This window comes from Melopsittacus undulatus, chromosome 1 (genome assembly GCF_012275295.1).
Source record: "Melopsittacus undulatus isolate bMelUnd1 chromosome 1, bMelUnd1.mat.Z, whole genome shotgun sequence".
NCBI classification, from domain to species: Eukaryota; Metazoa; Chordata; class Aves; order Psittaciformes; family Psittaculidae; genus Melopsittacus; species Melopsittacus undulatus.
The window spans coordinates 35,156,690-35,183,681 of record NC_047527.1 but is presented as its reverse complement, the minus strand read 5'-3'; the positions used below and the strand labels follow the sequence as shown (position 1 = coordinate 35,183,681).

Below are 26,992 nucleotides of genomic sequence, written 5' to 3'. Positions count from 1 at the left end.
GCTAGCTAATTAATGTGATTTCAGTTTGGAGGATGGGCGGTGATGCTGTTGTTTTTGTAAAGAAAAAAGCTCTGTGGAGAGCTTAGAATAAAGCTGTAATGATCAGTGTGACTGTAACCAGCTTTTTGTCAAGGGCTTTTTTTTAACCTTGAAAACTATCCATACCTGTTTTCACATGTAACCTTTTTGTGTACACCTCTAATTAGAACTGTATAATTTTTCATTTGTCGGTTGGATGTTTTTCTTTGTCCTCAGCAAGCTATGTTAATGACTGAAAACTGTTAATTGGAAGACAAAACTGCTTCGAGTAAGGACAAAGAATTCTGTGGGTTGCTGAAAAAAACTGCAAAAATCATTGCCACCTATTGGCTAGTAATGCTCTAAAGATGAATTTGCTTACTAGCTTTTGAAATATATGGAGGAAATCATCTTCTCCTGTACTGTCATACATTTGCTGTGTTTGAATAGATCTGCAGAGCTGGAAATGTACATAGATTTTTGCCCACCCCCTGTTACTTGGATGCCCAAATAACATTTTTGAAATACTGTCTTTTTCTAGTTTTGCATGACCAGTGTGATGTATGCAGACAGGTTTTGGGTTACGTTAGGTCTCAGTTGTTTTGTAAAATGAAATTAAACCCACAATAGATTAATTTATTTTTTTCTTTTGGAATGACCCTGGGCCATCCTACTGGTTGGTAAGTAAAGGGTCCTAAAACTTCTCGATGGCACATTTAGAAACATTCAAGTGATGATATGGGTATGGGCTTGGTGCATGAGAAAAGTTAAGTATTTCAAGGAATTAAAGATGCGGATGAACGGAATAAAAGATCCTGGTGATCTAAATTCATAGGGTGAGCTAAGTACTGTCGTGCCCAATCATTAGTAGGTCTGACCAGAATAAAAGGTTGTTTGTTTATTATTGCCATCTGAGGACATTCTTCTTCCTCTCTACTGCACTGAGCAGTCTGCAGTTTCTTATGATGTTTAAAAATGGAAATGAGTCTTCATAATTGAAATACTTTTGTAGCTGTTTTATGTAGTCCTTAAACATACTCCACTGTACTAAAGCACAGCTGAGAGCTGGTATTTAAAATATCTGCACCCAATAGGAAAGATGTTCAGGAAAAAGGACCACCAAAAGTGTATGAAAAGAAAGAAGTGGTTACGACAGTGCCCTCGATGATGATTAGACTAATATTTCTGCCTGTCTTTTTGAGTGGTAAGAAGTGTTCCCATTGTTAGTAGGACCCAATTAAAAATAATTATGCTCTGGTATTTTCCTTTCTGATACAGTTTGGGCTGCAGTGCTTCTCCATTCTCTCCCTTGAAGTTTAGGATACGAACTGAATAGGAATTCTTGTTGGCTCCCCCACCCAGATGTGATGCTTTAAAGATGTCTCTGACATGTTAATATACTTGAAATCCCATGCTTTTTATCTCACATTCCACGAGTCTTGAATGGAAAATAAGAGATTTCAGCAACCATATTAATTGACTTGTGAAGCTCAGTGTTTTAGTAAAGTTACTTGAATTCCTTATCCCTGTGAAATCCAACAGGCAGTTGCAGAATTTAATTAGCTTTGGGTTTTTTGTTTGTTTTTTTTTTTCCATTTTTAAAAAATTAGCTTCCATAAACTCAGAATTCTTAGAGGATTTTTTCCATTGCTTCATGAGAATTACTCACAGAATTACTTTATTTCTTTTCTGTATGGTCTGGGAGGTGTAAGTGTAAAGTAAAAGAACAGATTCTGATGTGACTTTCTTCTTACTGATGTTTCAAAAAGATGTAACTTACTCTTCCAGTGCTGGACAGATTACCTGGCTACTTGCCTATAGACTGGGGAACAAATTGTCTGTTTTCAATACTGATGCTGTACTTATTTTATTAAAGGAATGCTGTAATTCTCTAAACTTAGTTTCATTGCTTATAAATGAAGCCTTGGGTTTTATGAAGATAGTCAAGAGAGTCTGAAGACTGTATGCCACGGAAATTCAGTGTGATTTAGAGATAACATCCATAAGGAAGGTCTCATTTCTAAGAGGAAGACTTTCAGGCATATGTGTCTTATCTAAACAAAGTTGTTAACAAATGACTTCAGCACAGAGGTCCTGTGCTCTTCAGTTTGTGTAATTGGGAACACAGTCTGTACCTCATCTTCATGCTCTTGGCAAACACCAGACCTCCGTGGTCTGAGATAAAGGCTTTATTGTAATGACATTTCCAGACAACCCAAAACACCAAAACTTAGAACTGTGAAGTAGTATGAAAAAGAAGCAACTCTGTAAATAACTGTGAAAACAGGGGAATGGCTAAGAACACAATAATGCTTCAATTTACTGATTTTTATTTTACTTCTACAAGGACTTATTAAAAAAAAGTCAAATGGGAATTTATATTTCAAAAATTATACTTGGGTTATACTAGGCATTAATTAGTTTGTTGTAATCTGTGGTAAGATGTGGTGATGAAATGCAGATGCCCTTAAGTTTATCCTGTACTGTCCAGGAAAAGGATAAAATGATCACAACTAAGTATTGCAGTGCTTTAAGTTGATTTTGAACAGAAAAAACTCTGATGCTTGTCATAACACTGTTACCAAAGTTTGGCAGTAGTAGGAGTATGTTCATTGCATTTATGTTGTTCTGTGCCATGCTTTCTTGCATCAGAGGACAGTCCAGTTGGAGAGGCAAAAACTGGAAAAAGTTTTGAGTCTTCAGATTCTGAGTATTAAAAGCAGTGCACACAGACAAAAGTATTTCTGTAATGCAATGCTCTAATCAATTGAGTTAATTGAAAAAGAAGTCAAAGAAAGGAATTTATGTTCTTATTTCAAGGAACAGTTCTTGCCATGGTAAATGGAGGAAGTCCAAATTTATGTTTAAATGTAATGATTTTTGGAATTTGGTGCGTAGGCAGGATATTAACATTTTAAGTATTTATTTCCTGTCCTAATCTTTCTGTAAGTTTTTGCAGTCTTTTTGACTAAAACTGCTCTTGAATATGTTGCTTGGTGGGTAAATTCCTTCACATAGTTCCTTAAATAGTTCCTTAAATTAAGTTACATGCTTTTTGTTGTAGCCTGTTCCAGGCATGTATGGGGCATTTATAGCTCTCAAATTTTGGGCTTATATGTGCTAACTGCTTAACAGTTAACTGTAGATACTGCAGATGACAGTGATTTGGGGAAACAACATGTTTATGTAGTAGATGCTGATAATAACGGCTTAAAAAAATATGCTGTTACAAATTCCATCATTCTGAGTAGTAATTTATATTTTTTTTCTTCAGCTTGTAAAGCAGTATAAAAATGAAAGTTTAACTAGTAATTTAAACCTCTCTTACTGTAATTATAAGTAAGTAACAGTAATATACCTTCATCTCCTTTTATTCTACCAGCCTCCCCACTAAAAGGTGGCAGGCAGCAACTGTAACCCCTTCACAAAGATGTCTTGGCAGCACTGTCTTCCCACATCAAGCAGTGGCCTTTCCTGTAGAGGAATATATCTGAGATAATACCATTTAGCAAAATATCATGTTGTTATTAGAAAGAAGTAAGAACTATTAGTACTAATAAATGGTACAAAAAGCTAAAGAAGGTTGCTGTTGATGCTGCTCTTGAGAAAACCAGTATCAGCTGCTGTTAGCCTCAGACCTTAAAGGTCATTGGCAGTAAACTATCCACCATTTCAGCCAGTTCCTTAATCCTTGTTGAAGGGATCAGTTTATGCAGGTCAGAAATCTTACTTTTGTGAAGCTGGATGACAGAATTCTCAAATACTGACTGAAACTTATAAGGCAGATGATACAAGCAATTGACATTGCATTTAAAAGTACAGCTTTACACAGAGTAAGGAAGCCACTGAAAGCATGTCCTTACTTTTAAAGAAATACCATTTCTATGTGGTATATCCATGCATCAAACATAATCCACAGTGATCTGGTGTCTATAGGAATATGATCTGTAAATTCAGGAAGAGCCCACTATTCTGCCCAGTGATGCCACAAATCCATGGAAGCAGTTAGCTGTAGTGTGGATAAGGTTCATGACTCTCTGACCTTTTATTTTGACTGTGGCATTTTATTGTAACTTCTTAGTAATTACAAAAAAAGAAGGGGTGAGTTGGAAGACAATGATATCTGCAAGCTAATGATGTAAGAATTGCCATTGCTCAAAATTTTGCTTGAAAATATCTTAATTTCTAAAGGTAGAAAATAAAATCATATTAAAATTGCTTTAAAACCTCACATTCATTTCTTTGTCTGTTACGCAGATGAAAGGAAGAAGCAGTTGGTAAGAAGTGGACTGGCAAATTTTGCATTTCAGACTTGATGCAAATTTTGTAAAAACACATACATACAGAACAGATACAAGCAGCTTGAGTCTGATGCAAGAACTGAGGGATTTCCAAAATGGGCCTTTCTGAGCACTTACTGTGTGCGCACTTAAACACAAGTTTTAAAAGAAGGTTTCAAAGCAGTATGCTTCTGAAAAACCAATGAAATGTGTGTGTCAGTTGTAAAACTATTTGCTAAAATATATCCATCTAGGATAGAAAGAGTGCTCTCCAGCTTTTAGCCCTATGTAAATTCTTGAACCGTGGACATTATGATGAGTATCTTCCATTTATATACTAAGTGATGTAACTAACATTTATCATATCATCTTTGCTTTTTTGTCCTTTCTGCTTGGGGGGGATAGCATGTACAGTGAAGTGTTTTGTTTCAGGAGGGTTATGTTTAGGATTATTTTGTTTAATTACTCTTGTTGCTATGTTTTTGTTAAAGCGGAGACAAAATCGAACGTGTTCTGCACTTGAAGTGGAAGGTGACCGGGACAGTGATGGGCTTTATTTCCTGTAAGAACATCAGGAAATGTTTCTTGTACAATCATTGACTATGCTCCAAGTTTCTTATTTTTATATGGACTAATTGCACCTTTAGTTTCAGAGAGCTGCATGGAGCCTAGGGAGTGGAAAGGTTCATCATAACTGTAATGCTGAAGTTTGACAATCAAGGCCCTTTTTGTGCATTTCCTTGAAACCATATTAAAACTCTGTTGAGAAGGTGAATATGTGTGATGTTTCCAATTTATCTTGCTGCAGAGTTGTGCCTGTGTTCTGCACTAGTTGCAGTTATTAGGCACTGAAGACTTCTTGCTGGGGTACATTTACAGTTACATAGATCTGTTATGGGAATATGGGCCTTAATAAATATTCCAGCTGAACATAAGTGGATTTAATGAATTATGTGGCTTTAGTCCGCTCAGTTTTGATTGTCCTTCATGGAAATTAAGCCTTTTACTTGCATCTTTTCAGAAGTCACTTTTCTTTGCAAAGAGTGCTAGCTGATACAGGAGTTGTGCTTTGTTGCAGACATATGGTAACATCCCTGTTTCACTTTTGGCCTCTACAGCTACAATATGCAGAAGATTTTTAAAGTTGCAAGTAAGTTTGGAAACTCAGCGTGTTGTTTGTGACGTGCTTCCATACCCCTGGATGAGTGTGCCTCAGTACAGAGGCATAATTTTTGTTCTCCAGATGTTTAGAAGCTGATGTTTTTTTGCACTTGTGTTGCCAGTAATCTAAAAAAAAAATTGGGGTAAAAGGCCTTCAGTAAACACTGAGTAAGTGCACTGTATGATCGATCCATTGATTTATCTATGTAGCTAACTATCTGTTTATTATTGACTGAACACTTACTGGGGCCCATTCAGAATGGATCCACAGACCTCTTCTGCCTCTGTGGACACCTTAGAAGAGCTCCCTGAGACTGCCATGCCTCATTCAAACTTCCTGGACAGCAGTACTGGGCTGGCTGGTATAGCAGAACCTAGGAAAAGCACAACCTCAGGCTGAGTCCTCTGGGACTGTGGGCATGCTTCTGAAAGCACAGCTTGTAAGTCTTAAAGGATTTGAGAATTCTTTTTTTTTCCCACAGGAGTTGGTGTTTTTCTTTTAAGATGTAACCTGGATACTTTATGAGACTTAATCCAGAATGCTACATTTCTGCAAACATAACCGGCTAATGAATGAAAGGAGATACAAGTATTAATTCTTTGATGCTATATCGCTAGCATTGGTTGTGATCTCCTGTAGCACAATGAGGAGAATCCTTGACATTGCTTAAGCCCGGAGTTAGCTATGAGCCTCCTACCTCTGAGGTAGCTGACCTTGAGAGGGATGTTCTTCAAACATGAAAAAAGGGTTTGAGTTCCTGTTTGCATCAGCACATCGTTATTGCTCTGACTGCTTTCTCCAGCTTTTTTTTGGCTGTGAGTGAGGTTGAGTGAAATGATCTTTGGGGATTTGTTTTCTTAGAACTTTTAGGAAGATGTTGGACCTTGAAAGTTTCTACAGTCTGAATGCTGTGGTGGGGGGAAAAGAGGCAAGAACATACCAGTGGTTGCAAGTTATATTTATAACACTCTATCAAGGATTACACTTTTATGAACTTTTGAGACTTGAATCTGGTATGTTTAGCATGCAGTCCTAAGGATAAGCAAAAATATTGAATGAAATGTCGAAGCTGGATTTTGCCTTGCATAGGCTGTGAGTGAAAGGTTATGCTTGAAGACTGTATTTCACTGAGAGTGTCTGTCCTTTCCAAAAAGTGAATGACAGTATGCCCAATTAACAAAACACCTTGATCCTGAAGTTCTAACCCATTGTAAACCTAGCCAAATACTTGGAATCATGTAAGAGAACTTTAAAACATATTTTAAATTACTATAGCCATATAACCAAATTCTAAAAAAGGCGTTACCATTTTGTCCATGTGTGATGGAGTGCTGCAAGTGACAATATCCTGACAAAACCTAGTGCGCAGTTTACTTTTTGTTTAGAATAGCCTAATTTAGCATCATACATAGCCTAGTTTAAATGGGTAACATGATGTTTATCAAAATGATGTGGTTGAATTCAGTGATATTCCCCTGAAGTTCATCTAACAGCATGAGAACTATAGAAGCAGGACTAGACCATGCAGGTAAAGTACGTAATTCATTAGGAAGGCAAAACAAGGGAAAAAATCTGCTATATACAAGGGAAACAATACTACAAAACAAAAGAAAACCCCCAAGGACCCAGAAAAGAAGATCCTCTCAATTACACATAATTTTAATAATATTTTGACTTTTTTCACCTGTAGAGACTCATGTGAGTCAGTGCATATGTAAGTCTATATAATTTATGTTATAGGACAGTTAAGCCGCCATGTAGGGTGGCTATAGCCAGTGAGAAGTTACTTCACTTTGTAACAAATCTAGCATTTCAAGCTAGGTAACAGTGGCTGTTATACTGAGATCCTCATGTTCCATTGTCAGCTTTTGCTCTTTCCCCTCTAACTATTAACATCTTTGGGAAACTCATTCAGACTGATAGGTGAGGAAGTCTTTATATGTTATACAGATATAAAGGAGTTCTAAAGAAAGCACTTAATGATTATCATTTATTGGATTTAAGTAACTGACTAGGCAGGAAATCTGCTGTTGAGTTCTGAAACCCTAGTGATTGTTACCCAGATACTTGTCTTTATGATGTGTCTCAGGTCACTCTGAAATTGTTAGAAAACCTGTTGATTTTATTTACCATGGTAGCAGATCTGATAACAGTCAGTATATTTGACTTTGTATCTGCTTCTGTGAGTGTGAAGACTACTAGCAAAGCACTCCAGAGTGATAGTCCTCTATGCATACCCTGAAGAGTAGTGAAAAGTCAGCTTTTAGTAAAATCTGATTGCAGTTATTCATAAAACAGTAAATAAGCAAAACTTTTCAACTCAGGATTAGCATTGAAAACTGATGACAAAACGTTAATCTTGTCAAAGTAATTTTTTTCACTGAAATTAATGACTAGGCATATAGTAATTTGCTGATAGCAAGACTTGGTTCATGGAAGCAGATGAGCATAGAACCTCCTTCCTATCAAGGATGTTGCAATTTTGCACTCGCTCCAACCAGAGGCAAACAGTAAGGCCAGGGAAGTTTTCCTGTGGTTGAAAATTAATCCATTGGCATGCATGGGGATTGCAAAGTACATATATAGTCTAAACACAGGAGCTAGGAGGATTGTGTCTACTTAGCTTGTCTATAGCACCCAGGAATCTCAGGAACTAGACACATGAGACCTTCGTGCAGATTTTCACAGCACTGGAAACTATAAGACTGAAGAGCCTGAAGGAACTGCTGATAGTTTCTTCTGGTGATCACAGAAGCTTTCACATGAACATTGCATCCACTGGCCCAGTACTGTGGGCCAGACTTGTCCAGACTTTGTTACTTTATGTGAATTACACAAATTGTACTACATAATCTAAAAAAAAAACCCAAACATAAATTAAATAGACATAGCTCAGTAATCTGTGTGTGGATTACCAGGAACTCCTTTCTGAAGAACTGCATTATGTACTGACTTCCTAGTGGATGCAGAGAAGGTTTTGGAATTTAAGAAGCCTCCATTTGCCTGTCTTACACTATATTGTGTGATCCAATAGAAAAAACAATGGTCTAGTTGGTTGGTAAGAAGGAGGCTTCGGGACACAAGATGTGAACTCTGAGGTTGACCTACATCATAGAATTAATGGGAAAACTTGAAAAAGTGCTCTTTCAGAAGAAAGACCAGAATTTTGCCTCAGTTTCTCCATTATCTAGGACATGAACAAAACAGGGCAAATACAATAAGCAAACAGGTCCTTTTTTCTCTCTTGTGGCAAGGGGAGGAGAAACATGCATTCAGTTCCAATAAATACGAAACAGTTCAGAAGAGAGATGTGTTTTGTTTTGTGGTGTTTTCTCAGAGGATTCCCTTATATGGTAGTCTGGGAGTCCCATATAAGAATCTGATATGAAGGAGCGGGTATGGATATGAATCCATTGACAACTTTGCTTGTTCTTTGGGAAATTTGAGACCTTTGCTGCCCAAATGAAGAATGTTCATTAGCTATTGACAGCATTGCATAGAGACTTGTGAAATGTGCATTCAAAAACCATTCTGGTTTCACAGTATACTATGATCCAGAACTTTGCTGCTGGAATTTTTCATATGCACAAATTTGACAAAAAATGGGTACTGTGGGAGAATCTGGCTGTGCAATTACAATATTCTTGCCCATTTGATGAATAGAAGCATGTTACAAAGTCTTTTCAAATCAATGTCCAGTTTTGGAAGATAAAATAAAAATAGAGTGCTGTGGCATGTTTACAGAATGACTTGGTGTCCTGCTCTCTTGAACACAGTTGTGTAAGCACATATTTGTGTGAAGCCATGCTAGCTGCTGCTACCTGTTTACATACCAGTTTTGTGACAGACAGGGTATCTGTACTTCTGGTTGACTTCTCAGTCTGATACAGCTGCTAATCTGTTCCTTTTTTTGCCTTAGCCCTTGAAAAAGGGCTCACAGTCAAGGCTCCTTTGTGTCTGAAAATGCACAGTCCAATTCCAGGTGATATCATAAGATCAGGAAAACTACATTGGCCATTACGTTTTCTGTGCATTTGCATTGCAAAGTGTGCTGATGTATTGAGCTGCTCAGAGCTGCTCTTGGCTGAGCTATCCCCATCTTCACTGGGGATTTGGCTTTATGTTGGCCCACCTTTTCTGGACATGGAGATTTCCCTTTGTATTTCTTTTATTTTTATTTGTCTATCAGGCTTATTTATTTGAGCCTGGTCTGCTTGCTCTAAGTCGGTGTGCTATAAGTGTTATCTATTTCCGAGCACTTACTCTGGTCCAGAAGAACTTGGTAGTGTGGGGGCCTCCACCCTCCTTTGTTCCTTAGGTGAACTCTGATTTTTTTCAACATAGGCAGGAAATTGTGCTCTTTTCTTTTGGTCCATTGCTTTGGAAGACAATAAAAAAAAAGTGTCCTTGCTGTCTAAATGAGTAACTGAAAAACAGTATCTGGATGTCACCCATCCCTTTGGAAAATGAGATGAGACTTCTGGTGCTTACAGAAGGGATCCTGGGTCTGTGAGCTCCTTGAAGCTCTTTGGATCTGGAAGTTTTCGTCTTCGTGTATGACAGCTCTGTGCACTTAATTCTTACCATATTGTCCTGAACACTACATGGAGGCATCTCCAGAAGGCTTTTCTGTTGTGATGATGCTGTATTTCTCTATTATATGCAATCAGATGCCTGTTCATGCAGGGCTTCGAAGCAAAGTGTGCAGTATTTGCCATATTGCAAAACTTCCTTGAAATTTTATTTCTGTTCAGCTGTCTTAGTCCTGGATGCTGAGTTTCTTTACACAGAGTGCAATGTGATGCATGCTTATTGTGCTTTGAAGACAATGGCAGGGACTATAAAAGAGAGGAGAAAATGTTCCTTAATGCCAGATTAGTTTTTCTCTCATGCTAATGTTTGAATTCAAGTTTTTCAGATGATTTATCTTATAAAGGGAACTCAATTTTCTGTGATGACTGTGGTATTTAAAAAGTTGCTAGTTTTGAGAGAGGCTTAGAGAGTCGCTGATAAGGGTTTAAATTTTGCCTTAGCTCTGGTGTGGTAGAGTTAATCCCATTATCCCAGACTTAGAACAGAATTTGCAGAAAGCCATTTAAAGAATAGGAAAATCTAAGTTGTGTAGTGAGCAGTATCACATGTTGGTCATCAGAGTTACCCTGTGGCAGAAATGACAGTGGCGATATTAAGGTTGAGACTATATTGTAGAATTGTGGTTTTCATCTGACATATGTTAATGGTAATTTTGGTGGAGTAGTGTAGAAAGTAGAAGGAATAAGAAGAAAAGTCTATTAAAATTATGTTAAAGATAGGATTAAAATGTAATATCCAACAAATAGAGGCCTAATTGTAAACTTTTAATATTTTTTTTGTTGGACTTGCAGTGGTTTTATCTTTAAAAGACAATGTATCAGATTAACGTCCTGTAACCCAAATGGCTGCACTGTCTTTGGTCAGTAAATATGCAGCAAATTTAGGATGGTTTTCAAGTAGGTGCATTTTTTTTACCCTTCTCTAGCCAAATGAGACACACTTCTGCTCTTTCCCTCAGTCTGAGAGAAGATGTGAAGGTACTTCTGTCCTACAACACTCTTTACAGCATCTTTGGGATGAGAAAGTATATAGGGTGGGGAAGTGCTTGGAGTAAACTCAGTGAGAGTCTGATGTTTGCTTGGTGTGGAGGACGTGAGCTGAAGGAACAGGAACATGGTATCAAAACAAAACAAGCCAAATTATAGTCAGCAAACAGGATGATAAACTTCCTGGAAGCTTGTAGTTTACTGCTCAAATTGATGTAACGACGATAAGTTGGTTTGTGCATTTTTTTGGCTCCTCTTTTTAACAAGAACAACAAATTCAGCAGTACATGGTACTGCATCACCATTTAGTTGCTGGAATGTATTTTCTGCCAAACATAACTGTTTGTTTTAGTTGTATATTTTATTCTTTTAGTTAGTTGCAGTCTGTGGCAAACTTTAGAAGTCAGGAGCAGCGCTTAATTCCCTAATTCAGTCAAACATATTTTAAGGATGTGGGCTGCTGCTGCTATGTAATTGGCCATACTATTTTAGGATGGAAGGTGAAGGTCAAATCTCTTGGGAATGATGGTTTTGTTTATCTATAGAGATAGCATCCATTCTGTAAATCATTGCACTGCAGACTTCACAGTAGAAGAGGTTAGAAAAATATTTTGAAATGAAGCTCCGTCTCATCTAAAAAGAAAAAAAAAGAAAAAAGCGTGTGGAAAGTTTCTAACTGTGGATTTGGCAACTTTCCTCTGTACTTACCCCAGTTTCTTTCACATGCCACTGGAAAAAAATCAAAGACGAGCAATTAGTAACTTTTTAACAGGCAGTTTGGGCAAAGTAAGATTAAGCCTGAAAGACCAGGCAATCTGCTTTTCTTTTTGCTTCCTTCTGACAGGATTTCAGCCTGTTTGTGTAGTGTCCGCTTCATTTGTGTATGTGAAGTATTCATTTTCTGGGCTTGGGCTTACTAATTTAAAATGAACCTGTCTTCCCACAAGTTTTCCTTTCTTTTTCCTTCACTTTTGCTATATTTTAGTGTGAGGTGACCCTGACCATGGCAGGGGGCTTGGAACTAGATGATCTTAAGGTTCTTTCCAACCCTAACTATTCTATGTTTCTATAATTGTGAATAATGTTCATCTGGAATGATTTTAGTAGAGAACATTTTGCCCTGGACACACCGTCTCACTTGCCTCCCTGCTGCTGGTCCTTCCTATGGGCAGGATCTAATAGAGGAAGGAAGATGAAGAAGTTTTCACTGGGGTCATGTATAGACCTGAAGTCTTTCAGAGTTGATCTTGGTGTCAGCTCTCCTTCTAAAGCTGCTCCCTAGCCATGGTATTGCTCCTGGACCGATTCCACCCACATTTTCAAGCTGTCACTACCGGTATGCTCATGCAGATGGATTGGTCACCTTTGAGACAGCTGTACACTGTGTTCCTTCAAAGGGGGAAATTAAGCTTTGCAGTGAAGGAGCAGCACCCTGTAGTCAAGAAATGAATCTGTGGTCACAGATTTTATTGCCCAGCAGATGGGCCTGTGCATGGACCCCATCTGCAAGTTCAATGCTGATGGTTTGCTTAGGTATGGCAAACTATAGTGATCTATTGTGGACATGAGGGAAACTTGCAGACGCGTCATTTCCTCATGCAGAGGATGGCCTGCAGGATCCAAAACTATTGAAGTTGCTGGAAAACAATACTTGATATTTATTTATGGTTTCTTGATTTCCTGGTCCCACTAACACCATTGTTCCCTTGTGTTGTTCTTAGAAGTCTGGTATCTGGGGTTTTGAATGGTTTAGACTTTTTTTTTTTCCTTTGGAGAATAGGAACAGAAAATATGTTCCTCACAGCAAATTCATGAATGAAATAAAAATAGTAATAAAAAATGTTCCATATCCTTGAGTAACCTTATGTGGAAAGACTCGGTGAGGCTTCAGTTTGTGTAATCAATGTGGGTGTCTTGATAATCAGCAGTATGTCCTAGTATGAGCAGTATTCAGTGCTGTCAAACTCTGAGTAATAACAGATGGCAGTTGCCACCAGAGTGCTCTGCTTGTACTTTTCTGCAGTTAATGTGCAGGTACTTTGGTGAGAAGGGTGATTTGTGTGATGCTGTTACAGCTGATTATTCTCCTTTTTTAATTCCAGTACTGGTCTTGCAAACTGTCCCTGTGGACTGATGGAGAGGCGCATTTTTTTTTGTAATTTTTAAAAAAAATTTAATATTAAAAAAATAAATTCCAATTCTCTGTGCTTCGTCTGGAGGATGGTTTAAAGCTTTTGGGTGTAACCTAAAAGATTGAGGCTCTTATTTCAGGGTAAGGTAATAAAAAGCTCTCTCACCTTAAGGTCCCAGCACTCAAATAAAGAATTTCATTAAGATGGCAACAAAAATTGTACTGCACTCAGGTTTTGTCTTCTGTTTCCATATAAAAATTAATGAAAGGAGCCAGAACAGCCATACAATCTTTGTATCCCTGAAGAGCAACACATGCTTCACAGACAGTTCAGTGGAATTGTGCAGTTATGCTGGGAACTCATCAAAGCAAAGGACAGACTGTAGACCTACATAAGAACTAAAAAAAAGAGTCTGTGCTTGAACAGGAAAAGGAGAAAAGAACCAGTGAGAGATGGAAACCCTGTAGGTGTGTGGGGTTGATTCTCCCCAGCATGCGTGTAGAATCCAGGTCTACATTTCTTGAAATTACAAATTTATTTGGCAGTAAGACAATCCAGCTAATGTGGATATATTCAAATGGTGTGGCTTTATTCCTGCAGCTCTGTTCTGGATGTGAATATGCTCCATTTATTTTTCTAAAATAATGTTCTATAGGTACGTGGCAAATAAAAGAAGGAGTAGGGACAACGTAGGCCCCCTCCGAAAGCAGTCGTGAGAACTGGCTACCCTGGATTTGGAGAAGGCTGAGGTTCTTAATGACTTCTTTGCCTCTGTCTTCACTGGCAAATGCTCTGACCGCAGCACTCAAGTCTTGGAAGGCAGATGCAGGGACTGTGAGATTGAAGACCTTGGGTCCACTGTAGGAGAGGATCTGGTTTGAGACCATCATAAGAACCTGAATGTACACAAGTCCATGGGACCTGATGATATCTATCTGTGGGTCCTGAAGGAGCTGGCAAATGAAGTTGCTAAGCCACTGTCCATCATGTTTGAAAAATCATGGCAGTCAGGTGAAGTTCCTGATGACTGGAAAAAGGGAAATATAACCCCCATTTTCAAGAAGGGGAAAATGGATGACCCAGGGAACTACAGACCAGTCAGTCTCACCTCTGTGCCTGGCAAAATCTGGGAGCAGATTCTCCTGGAAGGCATGCTAAGGCACATGAAAAAGAGAAATGTACTTGGTGACAGCCAGCATGGCTTCACTAAGGGGAAATCCTGCCTGACCAATTTGGTGGCCTTCTATGATGGGGCTACGAAACTGATGGACAGGGGTGGAGCAGTTGATGTCATCTACCTGGACTTGTGCAAAGCATTCAGTGCTGTCCCACATGACATCCTTGTCTCTAAATTGAAGAGACATCAATTTGATAGATGGACTACTCAGTGGATAAAGAACTGGCTGGATGGCCGCAAGCAAGAGTTGTGGTCAATGGCTCAATGTGCAGCTAGAGACCAGTAATGAGTGGTGTCCCTCAGGGATTGGTGTTGGGATCTGTTGATGGATGTGAACTGAGGTTAGCATGTAAATATTCTGAGATATAATTAATGTTCAGCAGATGTTTAGATAGCAGCATAAAGGAAAAAAGAGTTATTTTTTTTTTGTCATATACTGTTTCTTGGAAATAGAGTATATTTCATATACTCTATTTCCAAGCCAAAAAATAAATAAAAGATGAACTATTTCCACTTATGCAATTGAAGCATCTCATGAATCATATATAAGGCAGAAAAATATTAATGATTGCATTTCCATGGAAATTGGTTCAAAAACATACAGGCAGATGAAAATTCACAAGGCCAATTCATGGCAGGCAATAGGGGCATGTAACAGTCTTGTTTGTGTGAAGCTGTCTGTAAAATAAAATCATTCTCATTTTGGTATGTTTGTATTCTCTTTGGAATGGAGTTAAGACAGCTAACATTGGCATCTAATCTTCAGAAGACAGTAGTTTCCTCATTTACTGATTTTATTGTTTAAGTTCTGCTTAGAAGTAAAAAATGAGTTTTTCAAGCCAGGTTGCAACACTTGCGTAAATACAGTCATACTGTTTTCCATGTTTTTTTTCCCCACCACTTGAAAATATTTGTTTGGAAATGAGTTTAAAGTCACAAATCGTGTAATTATACATGTGCTAATGCAGCATTTATTAAATACTTAACAACAACAACACGTATTTTAATTAAAATGCTTTCAGCTTTTCAACTGATTTGAAGCTAATTTCTTGTAATCCGAATGTCTTTGACAGACAGTCAGTCCTGGTTGTAGTTTAATACTTTAGCACTGCAGCATGATCCAGTTGAATTGCTGCTGTTCTTTCATTGAATGTCACTAATTCCTGTGAGATACTGAATCAGAAGTACTGGGGCTCTGGCCCTGCAGATCTGAGAGCTGGGTCTGTGCCAGTATATGGAAATTGTAAGCCTCAGTTTACTGCTGCAGCTAGTTTGGTTTCTCAGAGTAGGCTAGTTTAGTTTCTTCAAGCTTGGTTAATCTATCTGAATTCATCAGATATACCCTTCAACATTTGCATCAAAATTTTACTGCTCTACATACCTACGTAGAAGGAGAGCTGCTGTTGAGGCAGTCTGCTGTTAGAATGGCTCTCCTCATCTGAAATGTAGGGTGTATAATCTTGGATTTCAAATTAAGGTTCAAATTCAGCTGCCTTGTTCATGGGGGCTGTCGTTAAAGCCCTCCTTAATGACCATTCTGTCTGCTTCAGCTGTTCTGTTACATCATTTCCTCTAATTGTAATCAAATTGATTTATAGTTAATGCTGCACATCCAAGGCCACTGGAAAGGTTGCAGGTTAGTATTCTCATTGAGCTTGAATAAACTCTGGTTTATTGTACATAAAATTGATAGGGATCTTTTTGCCATGACTTACAGAACATGAATGTATCCATGAAAACTGCTCTACTGAAATTATTTCACATGAATGTGGAAATGCAAATGTTAGTATTCTTAAATAGTGGTATCATTATATGCATATCTTGCAATTACTCAGCAGATACCTATGAAAGTGTGCATTCACTAATTTTTGTTGTATTTCTTGGGAGCTTGCTCTCCATGATACTTTTATTTTTTGTTGTTTACGTTAGCTTTTGTTGACAATAGTAAAGCTATAGGTCTTGGGATTATTTGCTACATTTTTCTTGCTTTTGGTCTGGGATTATTTGCTATATTTTCAAGGCCTTTCTATGATTTATGTTTCTGTTTAATAATTCTGTGGTACTGGGTACTGTCTATGTTGCTAAACTAGTGGCTGAAATGAGTTCGGACGCCAAGAGCATCTGAATTGGCTGTGAAATAAGTTATTTAAATTAACAAGGTTTTGCCTTGAAGATAAAACTTGTTTCACAATGCATTGAAATAGTAACATCATCATAGTATAAACATGATTGTTACATGAAGTGAGGCATCATTGTATAGAAGCCTGTTAACTTTGTACTTGTTGACCATCCCAAGACCTATCTAAATGACAGGTGATAGGAATTAGGGATATGTATCCACACATCTTTTTCTTGTGATCAGAAGGGCACTTTTTAGAAGTACTATACTCACTATACTACAGCTTCTCTGTAAGCTTTGTGAAGAACTAAAATTGGGATAGAAAACTGCTGTTTCATATTCCTCCCTGATTTGTGTTTTTCTTGGCGTAAGTGTGCAGATACAAATGGCAGCCAGAATTGGCACTAGATAGTGTTTGAGAAGTACACTTTATTTATACAGCTCTGGCAGTAAAAATTGTAGAACTCTTGAACACACTAATTCCTAATTAATATCTAACTATATTAAACATTAAATAAACTTGCAATTAAGGACTGTACGATCCAATATTAGGAAAAAAGATGTTTTATATGTTGAAAATTGAGCATGCAAAAAAAGGGTTTGGTGGGTTCCCATTATGATTGCCTGTTAGTAGTTTCAAGTTGTCTCAGTTTCTAAGTAAAACAGTTGTTTTTTTTAATTAGCTGCCTTAGTCATTAAGGACTTAATTAATTTTCATTGGTGCTGAGTCAGCTTTTCTCCCTTACTCAGATGCAGTAGGAATTAAACTTAAATTTTAATTTGTTAGGTGGAGTTCTGATGTGTTATTTCATGTTAATTTCTCATAATTGTTGATAAAGATAATGGCTGTCTTAATTCTGGTGGATATTTTTGAGTGTGAAAAAACTCAAACTTGTTTTTAAATATGTTCATGAATTTCAGAAAGATGAAAAAGGGAGATTAGCAGAGGATAGCTTTCTTGCAATATGTTCAAGATTAACTATTTCTCAAAGTGAATAAATAAAGCAATTTTTAAAGGGGTCATTTACAGTAAGTGTATTTCTCACATTGACCATTTTACACTTTATGAAATTCATGAGTTGCTAAAAGAAATAAAATCTGATGTATTGAATTAAAATGTCTCAAAAATATTGTCATGGAATGGATTAATCTGAAATAAATTTGAAATATCTTATTCTTCCAAACTGATGTTCTCCTAAAAAAAAAAAAAAAAAAAAAGGTTTAGAAAAATCATCATAGTGGGAACAAAAATTGAAGGAAAATTAAAGATTTTCTTTAAATTTTTAGGATAAACAGATGTGTTTGCATAAAAGCAGCAGAAACTATAGTATGTGTACTTATATATGTATGTATAGTTATATATACTTATATGTGTATAGTATATACAAATATATGTCTATAGTATGTACAGTTATAGTATAAAGGTTTCAAATGTATGAATTGTTTTATAATTATGACTGCAGTTTAATGGGGACATACTGTTTTTTCCAGATGTGCAGTTGCTCTGAGGTTTCTTAGTTTCTTGTTTTGATTTGCTGGTACTGGACACAGCTGAATTCACTGAAATTTCCCAGTCAGAACCTAGTGTTCTGTAAATTCAGGAAACTGCTGACTTTTATGAGAGGTAGACTTTATTTGTAGACGTCATTTCTTTTCCATTCCCACTTGAGTAATACAAGATCAGTTGTACGATTAGCAATATATTATTCACTTTGTAACATGCACCAAAAGGGCTATACGATACATTACAGGGGGAATTCCACACATGTGAACATTTTTCAACCCAGAGTATCTTTCTCTTCATCAGGAAATGTTTGAAATACAATCAAGATTAATCTTGTATTTCTTCACAGGCGTGCTGGAAACATTTTGTTTATTAGCATGGACGCCTCTTGTTTGGTTGGTTTATCTGTTGACATCCAGCAGTCTGTTCAGAAATTCACATGGGACAGGCAAAGCTTTCTTTTCCCCTTATCCTTCCAAAAACTCTGAGCTGGTGATGCTGAGATTGGAGTCTAACTTGTTCTTTTTTTTTTTTTTTTAATGGGATAAAGGCCTGGTTAGCAGCAACCCATGTTGTGTAAAATATTTACCAAAAATATTGGATAAACTCTGCCTTCTGCTCAGCTTGCAGATGAGTGTTCTTCCCTTATGCCAGTGTACGGCCTTTCTCTAAAGCTGTAGAAAAAAAACAACCCAGGATGACTTTCTAGTAGCTTTCTGCATGTGACTTCAGACTGCAGCAGTGTATGTGAGCCACCCTGACACCCAGCCTCTGATTTGGCAGTTAACTGCGGCAACATCTTAATTGTGACTGTGCAAGTAACTCCATTGTTGTTCATCAGCCAAACTTGTATTGACCAGTAAGGGCATAGCTAGTCCTCAGATGACCCAGTTTTCCAAAGTGAAGATTTTTAGATATGGGTGACAAGATTCTTGACAGGAAGAAAAGGGAACAGATATCTTCTGATTTGGGCCAGGAAAAGGCTGTACTAAATCTTTTTGAGAATGGCTTCAGTACAGGGAAAAGGGTGGAGACATCTGACTTCCTGCCTGGGTGATTGGAACTGGACTTTGACAATAAATCTCTTGCTTTCATCTGCTATGGAGCTGAAAGGAAGGAAGGGATAAAAAGTGAAAGCACAGTCATGGCTCAGGTGTTTTGAGAAATGGGGGAGATCAGTTTAGGGGACACTTCCTCATTAAAGGAGGAAGCTGAGCTAGGAGTCTCATTCGGCTTGTATGGATGAACAAGATGTGGAGTAAAATGTTGAAAAATATTGTTAGTGACTAGGGGAATGCAGAAAAAGTGATCAAAATACAGACAGGGTGAGGGGAGGTTTACTTTCTCTTCTCTTGGAAGAATGGAAGTTGTTTTCTGATAGAGGAAAAACTGGAAGAAAAATTAAAAAATATAAAAAACTTATGCATGACGGAGAAAAGGTTAAGCTTATCCCAAAGTGTGGCAGATATTCGTCACACATGAGAAGGTTATGAAGATCCATGTTTCTTTAATGCAACCGTTTTTGTGTGAGTGGGTGGTTAATTCTGAGTTCATGTTTACTGTAAGGAAAGAAGCCAGGGATGTTCTTTCAGGCAGACTGATGACCTCTTGGGTCAGGTGAATGGAGAAGGGAATGGTTTGATCAGTTGAGGAAGGAAATTAGGACTAGAATGGAAAGTGTTACAGATGTGGTCCATCTATTCTTTGTCCTTACAGGCTGCAGAATCTGAAGCAAGCTTTGAAAGTGGCTCTAGGCACAGTAGGGAGGAACAATATATCTGACCTTGGCTGATGCTCTCTCTGCTGGTTGTGATTCATCCAGTCCTGCAGGCAAGATGGGAGAAACAGGTGGTGTCTCAGCTGGTGCATTACTGGAGAGAGCAGAAGAGTCTTTTGTTCAGTAGCAGAAGCCAGCCTGAACAGCTACTGCCACTGCTTCTGGCACAGGTTAATGGGAAGAGCTGGGTAAACACTCAGTGCTTACCACAGCTGCTATTGCTGCTGGACTCTTCGCTATTGAAATAGGGTTTTGTGATTTATTTTGTGTCAAAATCAAGCAAAACTGCTTCAGTAAAACTGGCATAATGTTCTTATGGGACCTAAAATCTGCCATGAATTAATTAGAGTGAGCAAAACCTGCACTGCTCTGCAAAATCCTAACATGATATCTGCGACCTGAATTAGCCATGATAAGAAAATACATTTGGCTAGTCACCTATAATTTTGATTAGTTTTCTTCTCAGCTATAGGTCTCCATGTTTTCTTTAGGATCATTTAAAATATTGTGAAAAGAGCAAGATATTTTCCACTATCCAGGTATGTATACAAGAATGTAAAGGGAAAACACAAGTCTTTCAGCTTTGTTTCTAAATTTGTGATCATGAGCCTAATGTCGTGGATGCTTACAAATATTATCCTATATGAACATTTTCCTTATTGTGGGTTTCTTTTAGGATTTTGTCTTTTGGCAGTATACAAAATAAAATTTTATTCAATTTTAATGTACTAAACATCTTGCTGGCTTTATTCAGCAGGCTTTAATATGATAGATTGGGTGCTTCAGTTGTACTGATTCTCTTAAAGTGAAAATACACAGGAAATTACCTTACTAAAAATACATATGTTTTGCAGTTCACCTTGTTTTTGTTTAGGATGGTATAGATTTAAAGGTAGAAACAATGTTAAAAGAAATCCAAGGGGGTAAAATAAGTCACTTTTTCTTTAATTCTTTTTTTTTTTCTAAACAAAAAAGCATATTTCTTTTGAGGCTCACAAAAGTAGAACAATTGCTTTCAGAAAAAAGAGTTACATATATTTTGTGAACTAGGTGCCCTGACATAATTTCAGGACATAATTTCTTAGCTGTCAAGAAGTTGAAAACCCTTCGTGCTCTCGGAATCTTCCACAGGCAGACTTCTTTGTCTTCCCTGATTTCATTCCAGATGTCAGAAAAGTAATTTGTGCTGTTGGCAGCTTCTTGTGCTGTCTGTACTGGTGTGGGTTTTTTTTGTTTGTTCTGTTTTGTTTTTCTTCCCAGCAACACACAGAGCAACTATGGAAGAAAAAAAAGCCACCCACCAGACAACTGAACAACCCTACTCTTGTTTCGATAAGACCAGAAGTAAAATCCCCATTAACAGGAACTTGTTGTGCGTTCTCTGTGAAGTATCCTGCCGTGCAAAATGGCAGCAGATCAACAGACTGGCAAACACGTTAGTGTTCACTTGGCATAATGAACAGATTCATTTATAATTCTTTTAATTTGGATTTTCAATCTTTATGTTTGTATTTTCGGTCTTGCTGTTCCGTATAGTGTGTCACAGCTGTGTCAAGCAAAGGGTGGAAGAGTTAGAACAGGGATTAATACAGAAAGTACTTAAAAATATTTTGCAGGTAATAAATACACAATCATAAAAAAAAGGATGTCATTATCTTCATTGATATTATTAGAATGGAATCTTCTTCAAACGTTCTGTGTAATTCTTTGCCACATTTCTGAAAGGTAGAGGTGAATTACCCTTCTCCTTACCAGTTTGGTATGAAAGCCCTGAATCATAGTCAGAAACAACTTTTATATCCCCATTAGGACCTGAGTGGAGTTAGGGAATCTTAGCCCTAAACTGGTATCTTACATATTTTATGCGTAGCTGCTCCTCTATTCCAAAAGCTCAGTTGGTGCCTTATGTTTTGGTCTGCAAGTTCATCAGACTTCTAAAGATCGTCAAACTTCTAAAGATAATCAAACTCCTAATGATGTACCTCTTCATGTTGAGAATTTTCTCAGCTTTTTTGCCATTTCTTCTCTTCCATTTAGATGCCATTTTCTGTTAACAAAGTTTCCAGAAGGATGCTTGAGGTTTGTAATTTGAATTTCAGACTTTGCGGAGGCAGGATTGTAGCAATCAGAGTGACTCAAGGATATGCCCAGACTGACAAACTTTTCCATAGACAGTTCTAAAAATTGTCAAGTGAAACTGGATTATTTAGTTTTTTAAACATAAATAAAAACATCCTCCCTTTTATCTTTCTTCCTCATCTAATCTTTTAAATTTAGCCTGCTCTTTGTAGTACCCAGCCAACTTGCTCCTCTGAGATGCTTTATAGAGATCTCTTGAAAGAGAAATCATCAAGAGTCTAGCTGGCAGAGAGTGCCAGGGGCCACAGATCTCCATTTGCAGTGCTACAATAATGAATCCCTGTATTATACAAATGTAAGTAGAATGCTGCTAGCACAAGATGAAAAGTTGGAAAATTATGTTTAAACTGTATGGCTTTGCTACTACTTGAGAAAACTAAGACTGAAGTTAAGGGAAACTCCAGAATCTACCTGAAAAGTTTTGAGAAAGTTGAGGATCACTGTCCAGGTGACAAAGGCCTGGAATCATGGAGTGCACAGAAATTCATGTTATTCTCTATGCTTGATGTTGTGCTAAAAGACATCTACACTAATGTAGATGAATCTGGAAGTAACCTCAGCAAGACATGCAATATACTTCAGGAGACAAATATGAATCACAATTTACTGATGTGTGTGTGAATAATAAAATGGCACTAAGTTTGAGCATAGGAATCACGGACCCAATTGATTGCTACAGTTGTTTTCTCAGTCCAGCAGCAGGGGTTATTCAGCTGTGCCCTTGTAATTTGTAATGCTTTGCTCCTTCATGTAATGCTATGCTCAGTAATGAGTCTGGACTTCAACCTAAAGTCATGGTAGAATTTTTAGAAACCATTCAGTGCTATTTCAGAGGAGTTTCTGACTTGTTTTTGTGTGTCCAGGTCTTTCCTGAATTGTAAATTGGCTGAGATGTCCATTTAACTATTCTTCCATACTTTTTTACAGGTTTGCTTTTTCTATGGTTAGTCATAGTTTCTGTAGTGTATCTTCAAAAGGGTCTGTAAACTTCTTTTCTGTTAGCTCAGCAGCTGTCAGCTCCTGAGTAGTTCCTGGGCATCCGTATATATTTTCCTTTTAAAGTCTGTGGTTTCTTTGTTGGGGTCCTCCTTAAAGCTGTGTCTACAAATGACTTGCTTTTGGTTGATCAGTTTTTGAAGAACTGTTTTTAGTTGTTCTCAGTTGTTGTTCAGATAATTCTGAAGTCTTTTGAGTAGTCATCTCTCTATCAGACCTACTGTGTATTCATACAAGTTCAGAGGCTTTACTTTTCCATAGGCACAGTGCTGGATTAGAGTTATTTAACACTGTAACAAAAGCAGTTACTTCTCCATTCTCCTACCTGATGACAGCAGTCTGTTCTCTCTAGTGAAGTCCCAGAGTAGAGTTGTGTGTGTGGAGTTAGTGATGTCTGCCTTCCAGGAAGGGAGTTGGTAATGGCATTTTCATTGTGGAAACCTGGGCTTCGTTATTGCTTTGCATTACTCACTCTGCAGCAGGTGGAGTCCACCAAGGAGGGTCTTGGTGGGAGATGGATGGAAGTAGATAGCTCCATGCCTGCCTGTACTTCCCTGAATTGTCTTAGATCACTCCTCTTGAAAATGTGAGATTATTCCAGCTAATTTGAGATATGTGTGGCTTCATAGTGCTCATGTAAGTGCTCTGAAAGATTCAGATGATTGCATCCATTGATTTGTGGGGCATAATGTTATGATTTTTTCAGGAAGCAAATCTGCATTGTTAGGGATGATAAGTGTCAAATCTTTAGGAATGACTGGCATCATGACTACACAACTTCAGGAACATGGGTACAGAAACCATATACGGACTTGTCCAAAGTTGGTGGAAGGGGCTGAAGTTGCCCTAGGTCTCCCTACCTTAATTAGTGACTTGTATCTGGGTTCTGCAAGAGTTTGGATTTTCCTGGATTCAGTTTCTGATCTCTGCAGATGTGGGGTCTGGGACAGTGCTGCTTGGATAACTCTGTTTATTGCAGCTGATATATACTCTTTTTGACCTCATGACTCCTGGCTAGTGTATTGAATCACTTGAGAATAACTAATGCGTCAGCTCCCAGATCGTTCTCAAGTTTTGCCTTCAGCCAACTGAATGTTCACCTTCCTTCACAGTTACAGGAAATTATGATCTCCTGGGATAACATGAGTGCGGATGAGCAGAATGTTTGGTCTGTGGGGAAATAATGTGAACAAAGAGAGATTACAGATAGTAAAAACAGACACGAGTTTCAGAGGTAGTTCCTGTGATATTCCACCCAAAAAACAACACAATTTTGAAGTGTGTTGAATATTGTTGGCTGGTTTATTGTAAACTTTCAAAAATTAATGAAGAGTCATGCAGTAAATCAGGCTTTCACTGTATGTGGGATTGGCTGTACATTGTGCAGGCAATGTGCACAGCAAATTTGCCATAACCCCTGTGGATATTCATAGTAAGTTAGGATCTAAAGGGCTGTCATCTATTGACAGTTAACTGCTGCAAATGAGTTAATGCAATCTTTTGCCATCAGTAAAACATTAGAAAGAAAGCACGAATAGTCAGGGCAAAAGAGGAGTTTAAAGAAGTAGAAAATCCACATCACTGTAGAGAGTGATATGAAACATACAATACGCTGGCAGTGATCCAAACTTAATTCTGTTTATGGCCTGGATAACTAGATTTGTCTCTTCAGTAATAAAAATGTGTAATGCCAGTTACATAGTTCTGTTCACAAGAGAAAGGATCACTGCTTGGGAATGAAAATGTTTTAACTCCCAGCAGAGAGATAAAAAAGGGGTGCTGTGACTGCTGGCCTTCCATATATGGGTTATTTATTGCTTTTCTTATAGAATTTGCACCATGCCAGATTTTAGATGAGTTTGTGTATTGTGTACAATGCGCAGTGACTTGAAGTGAAATGATTATGAATGACATGACATTTGTGCACTTATGGTGCTGGTTCTTAATGACTGAAGAATATGCATGTCTGTGTGAAGAATTATCAATGTAAGGTTTTAGTCTCCATGTAGATACTTTCAGAATGTACCAAGTCTTTGTAATGGAATAAATTCATAAAAATGAATTCTATCCTTTGTACCTGAAATGTGATTTATTTCTTTTGGAATGACTTACTGTACATCTTTTCTTCTTGCTGTTTCCAGGTACTGAATGTGAAATATAACAAGAACTTACTCTTTTGCTATTTCATTAGTAGTGTTACTAAATTCTCATTTGATCTCCAAGAATGAGACTCTTGGGGAGGAAAGACTGAACATTTTCATTAAGCAAAACCAGGTGCAGCTGACTGTTTAAGCCAATTTAATTTACAGTAGGTTTGATTATTAGTACATCAGAAATCTTATGTGTGGTTACTGTGGTAGAAGTTGCATTTCATAATAGTATCTGCTGAATAATTTTAATTTAGAAATTAGTGGCTTATTTTAGCTTGTCGTGTAGTCAGTTTGTAAAGTGCTAGAGCAAGAATCTGAAAATGGCTCATTTTGCTCTTGCTTGATTACATTATGAGTTCAGGGTACAATGTTTAGTTTCTCAGACTCTTCAATGTTTCAGTATTTAATTCTTTCCAACACTATATAGATAGAGTTTTATATCATCTTGGGATAACAGGACTACTAAATACTTTATAAACAAAATACTTGGTTTAGATTCTAAATAATATATCGATGTGGCTTAATATCCAAAGCATAAGAAATTTGTGAAACAAATTATAAGCATAAAATGCCAAAAGCTGAAGTCTTCCTGAAAAAACTCTTTCTTTATTTCTCTTGTTTCATGCAGGCTTTCCTTCACCGAATGATCCAATGTGCTGCAGCCAAAGTAGATAAAAATGTCACAGAAGAGACAGTTAAGGTTAGTCTCATAATTGCATATTTCTTCTTTCTTTTTGTCTGATGTTTTATTTATGTATGTTTTATTCTTTTGCAGACGTTGTTTTCAAATATTGAAGATATTCTTGCAGTTCACAAAAACTTCCTTTCCCTGGTGGAGGAGTGCTTACAGCCAGAACCTAATGCACAGCATGAAGTTGGAACCTGCTTTCTTCATTATGTAGGCTATCTTCTATTACAGGCTTATTTCACTTTTTTCCTTTATTAGTTGTCTTTATTAATTACGTCATGCTAAATGTACATAGTCATGATGACAAAAGATTACTCGATTGCATAGCTTCAAAAAAAACAGGGAAGGAGAATAAAAAAAGAAAGTATAAAATGAGCAGAATTTTATTGTAGCATCATCTGTATATTCACTAAATTAGCTCAGGCTGCCAAACAGCCCTGCAGTATGAGCAAGGCCGGTGCCTGTGCATAGGTTGGAGGTACAAAGACCAGGGTTGCATGAAACAGCAAAAGTAATAATATGCTTTTTTTATTTTTTATTCCCCTTTGATGCTAAGCAAAAATGTGAATATCTAACAAAGAACTGCATACGCTGGGTAAAATATCTCCATGGTTCTGGACTGTGAAGTTATTTTACTTCTGACAACTGCAGTACCTCCATAAGTATGTTTGTATGTCCTGTAGAAATTGTTTTCTCTCAGTATTATTTTTCCTGTTGGAGCAAAACAGGATGTCAGTGTTAAAGAGCTCTGCAAAATCAGGACAATTTAGTTTGCTTTCAGTTATGGGCCTAGCAAAAAGTCTAGGTTTCATTGTTACCTCTGGTTAGAATCCCATTTGTTTGCTAAGTCTGTTTATTTATTGTGGGAGGAGAAAATGATTAATGGTTTGTGGCAATATATTACAGAAGTTGAGTAACATCAGTTTTTGACTGGAAAAGTATAGATCGTATTTGCAAACAAGTGTTTGCAGGCAAAATAGGTAATGATACCAGGAAATAAGCCACTCTGTTTTCTCCCTGGGTTTCTCCTTTTCACAAGGAGTCACATGCAGAACATGAGAGGTGATGGTACAAGGTAATCCTGAGGAGATTACAGTTTGGCACAAAAGGAAAATTTTTCACAATGAGAACAATCAGCCATTGGAATAACCTCCCCAGGGAAGCAGCGGATTCCCCAGCATTGGATGCTTTGTGATTTTGGCTGGGCAGGGTGCTGGGCCATCTTGTCTAGACAGTGCTTTTGCCAAGAAAGGTTGGACCAGATGGTTCCT

General features: G+C 37.5%; 1 protein-coding gene across 1 annotated transcript in view; it reads left to right on the top strand.

Moving 5' to 3' along the window:
- PREX2 (phosphatidylinositol-3,4,5-trisphosphate dependent Rac exchange factor 2) overlaps positions 1 to 26,992 on the top strand; it is a 173,819-nt gene that overhangs the window by 22,466 nt on the left and 124,361 nt on the right. Inside the window, exons 2-3 of the mRNA XM_005150790.3 lie at positions 25,662 to 25,733; positions 25,809 to 25,931. Coding sequence (XP_005150847.1) covers positions 25,662 to 25,733; positions 25,809 to 25,931 — 195 coding nt within the window. The remainder of the gene's footprint in view (positions 1 to 25,661; positions 25,734 to 25,808; positions 25,932 to 26,992) is intronic.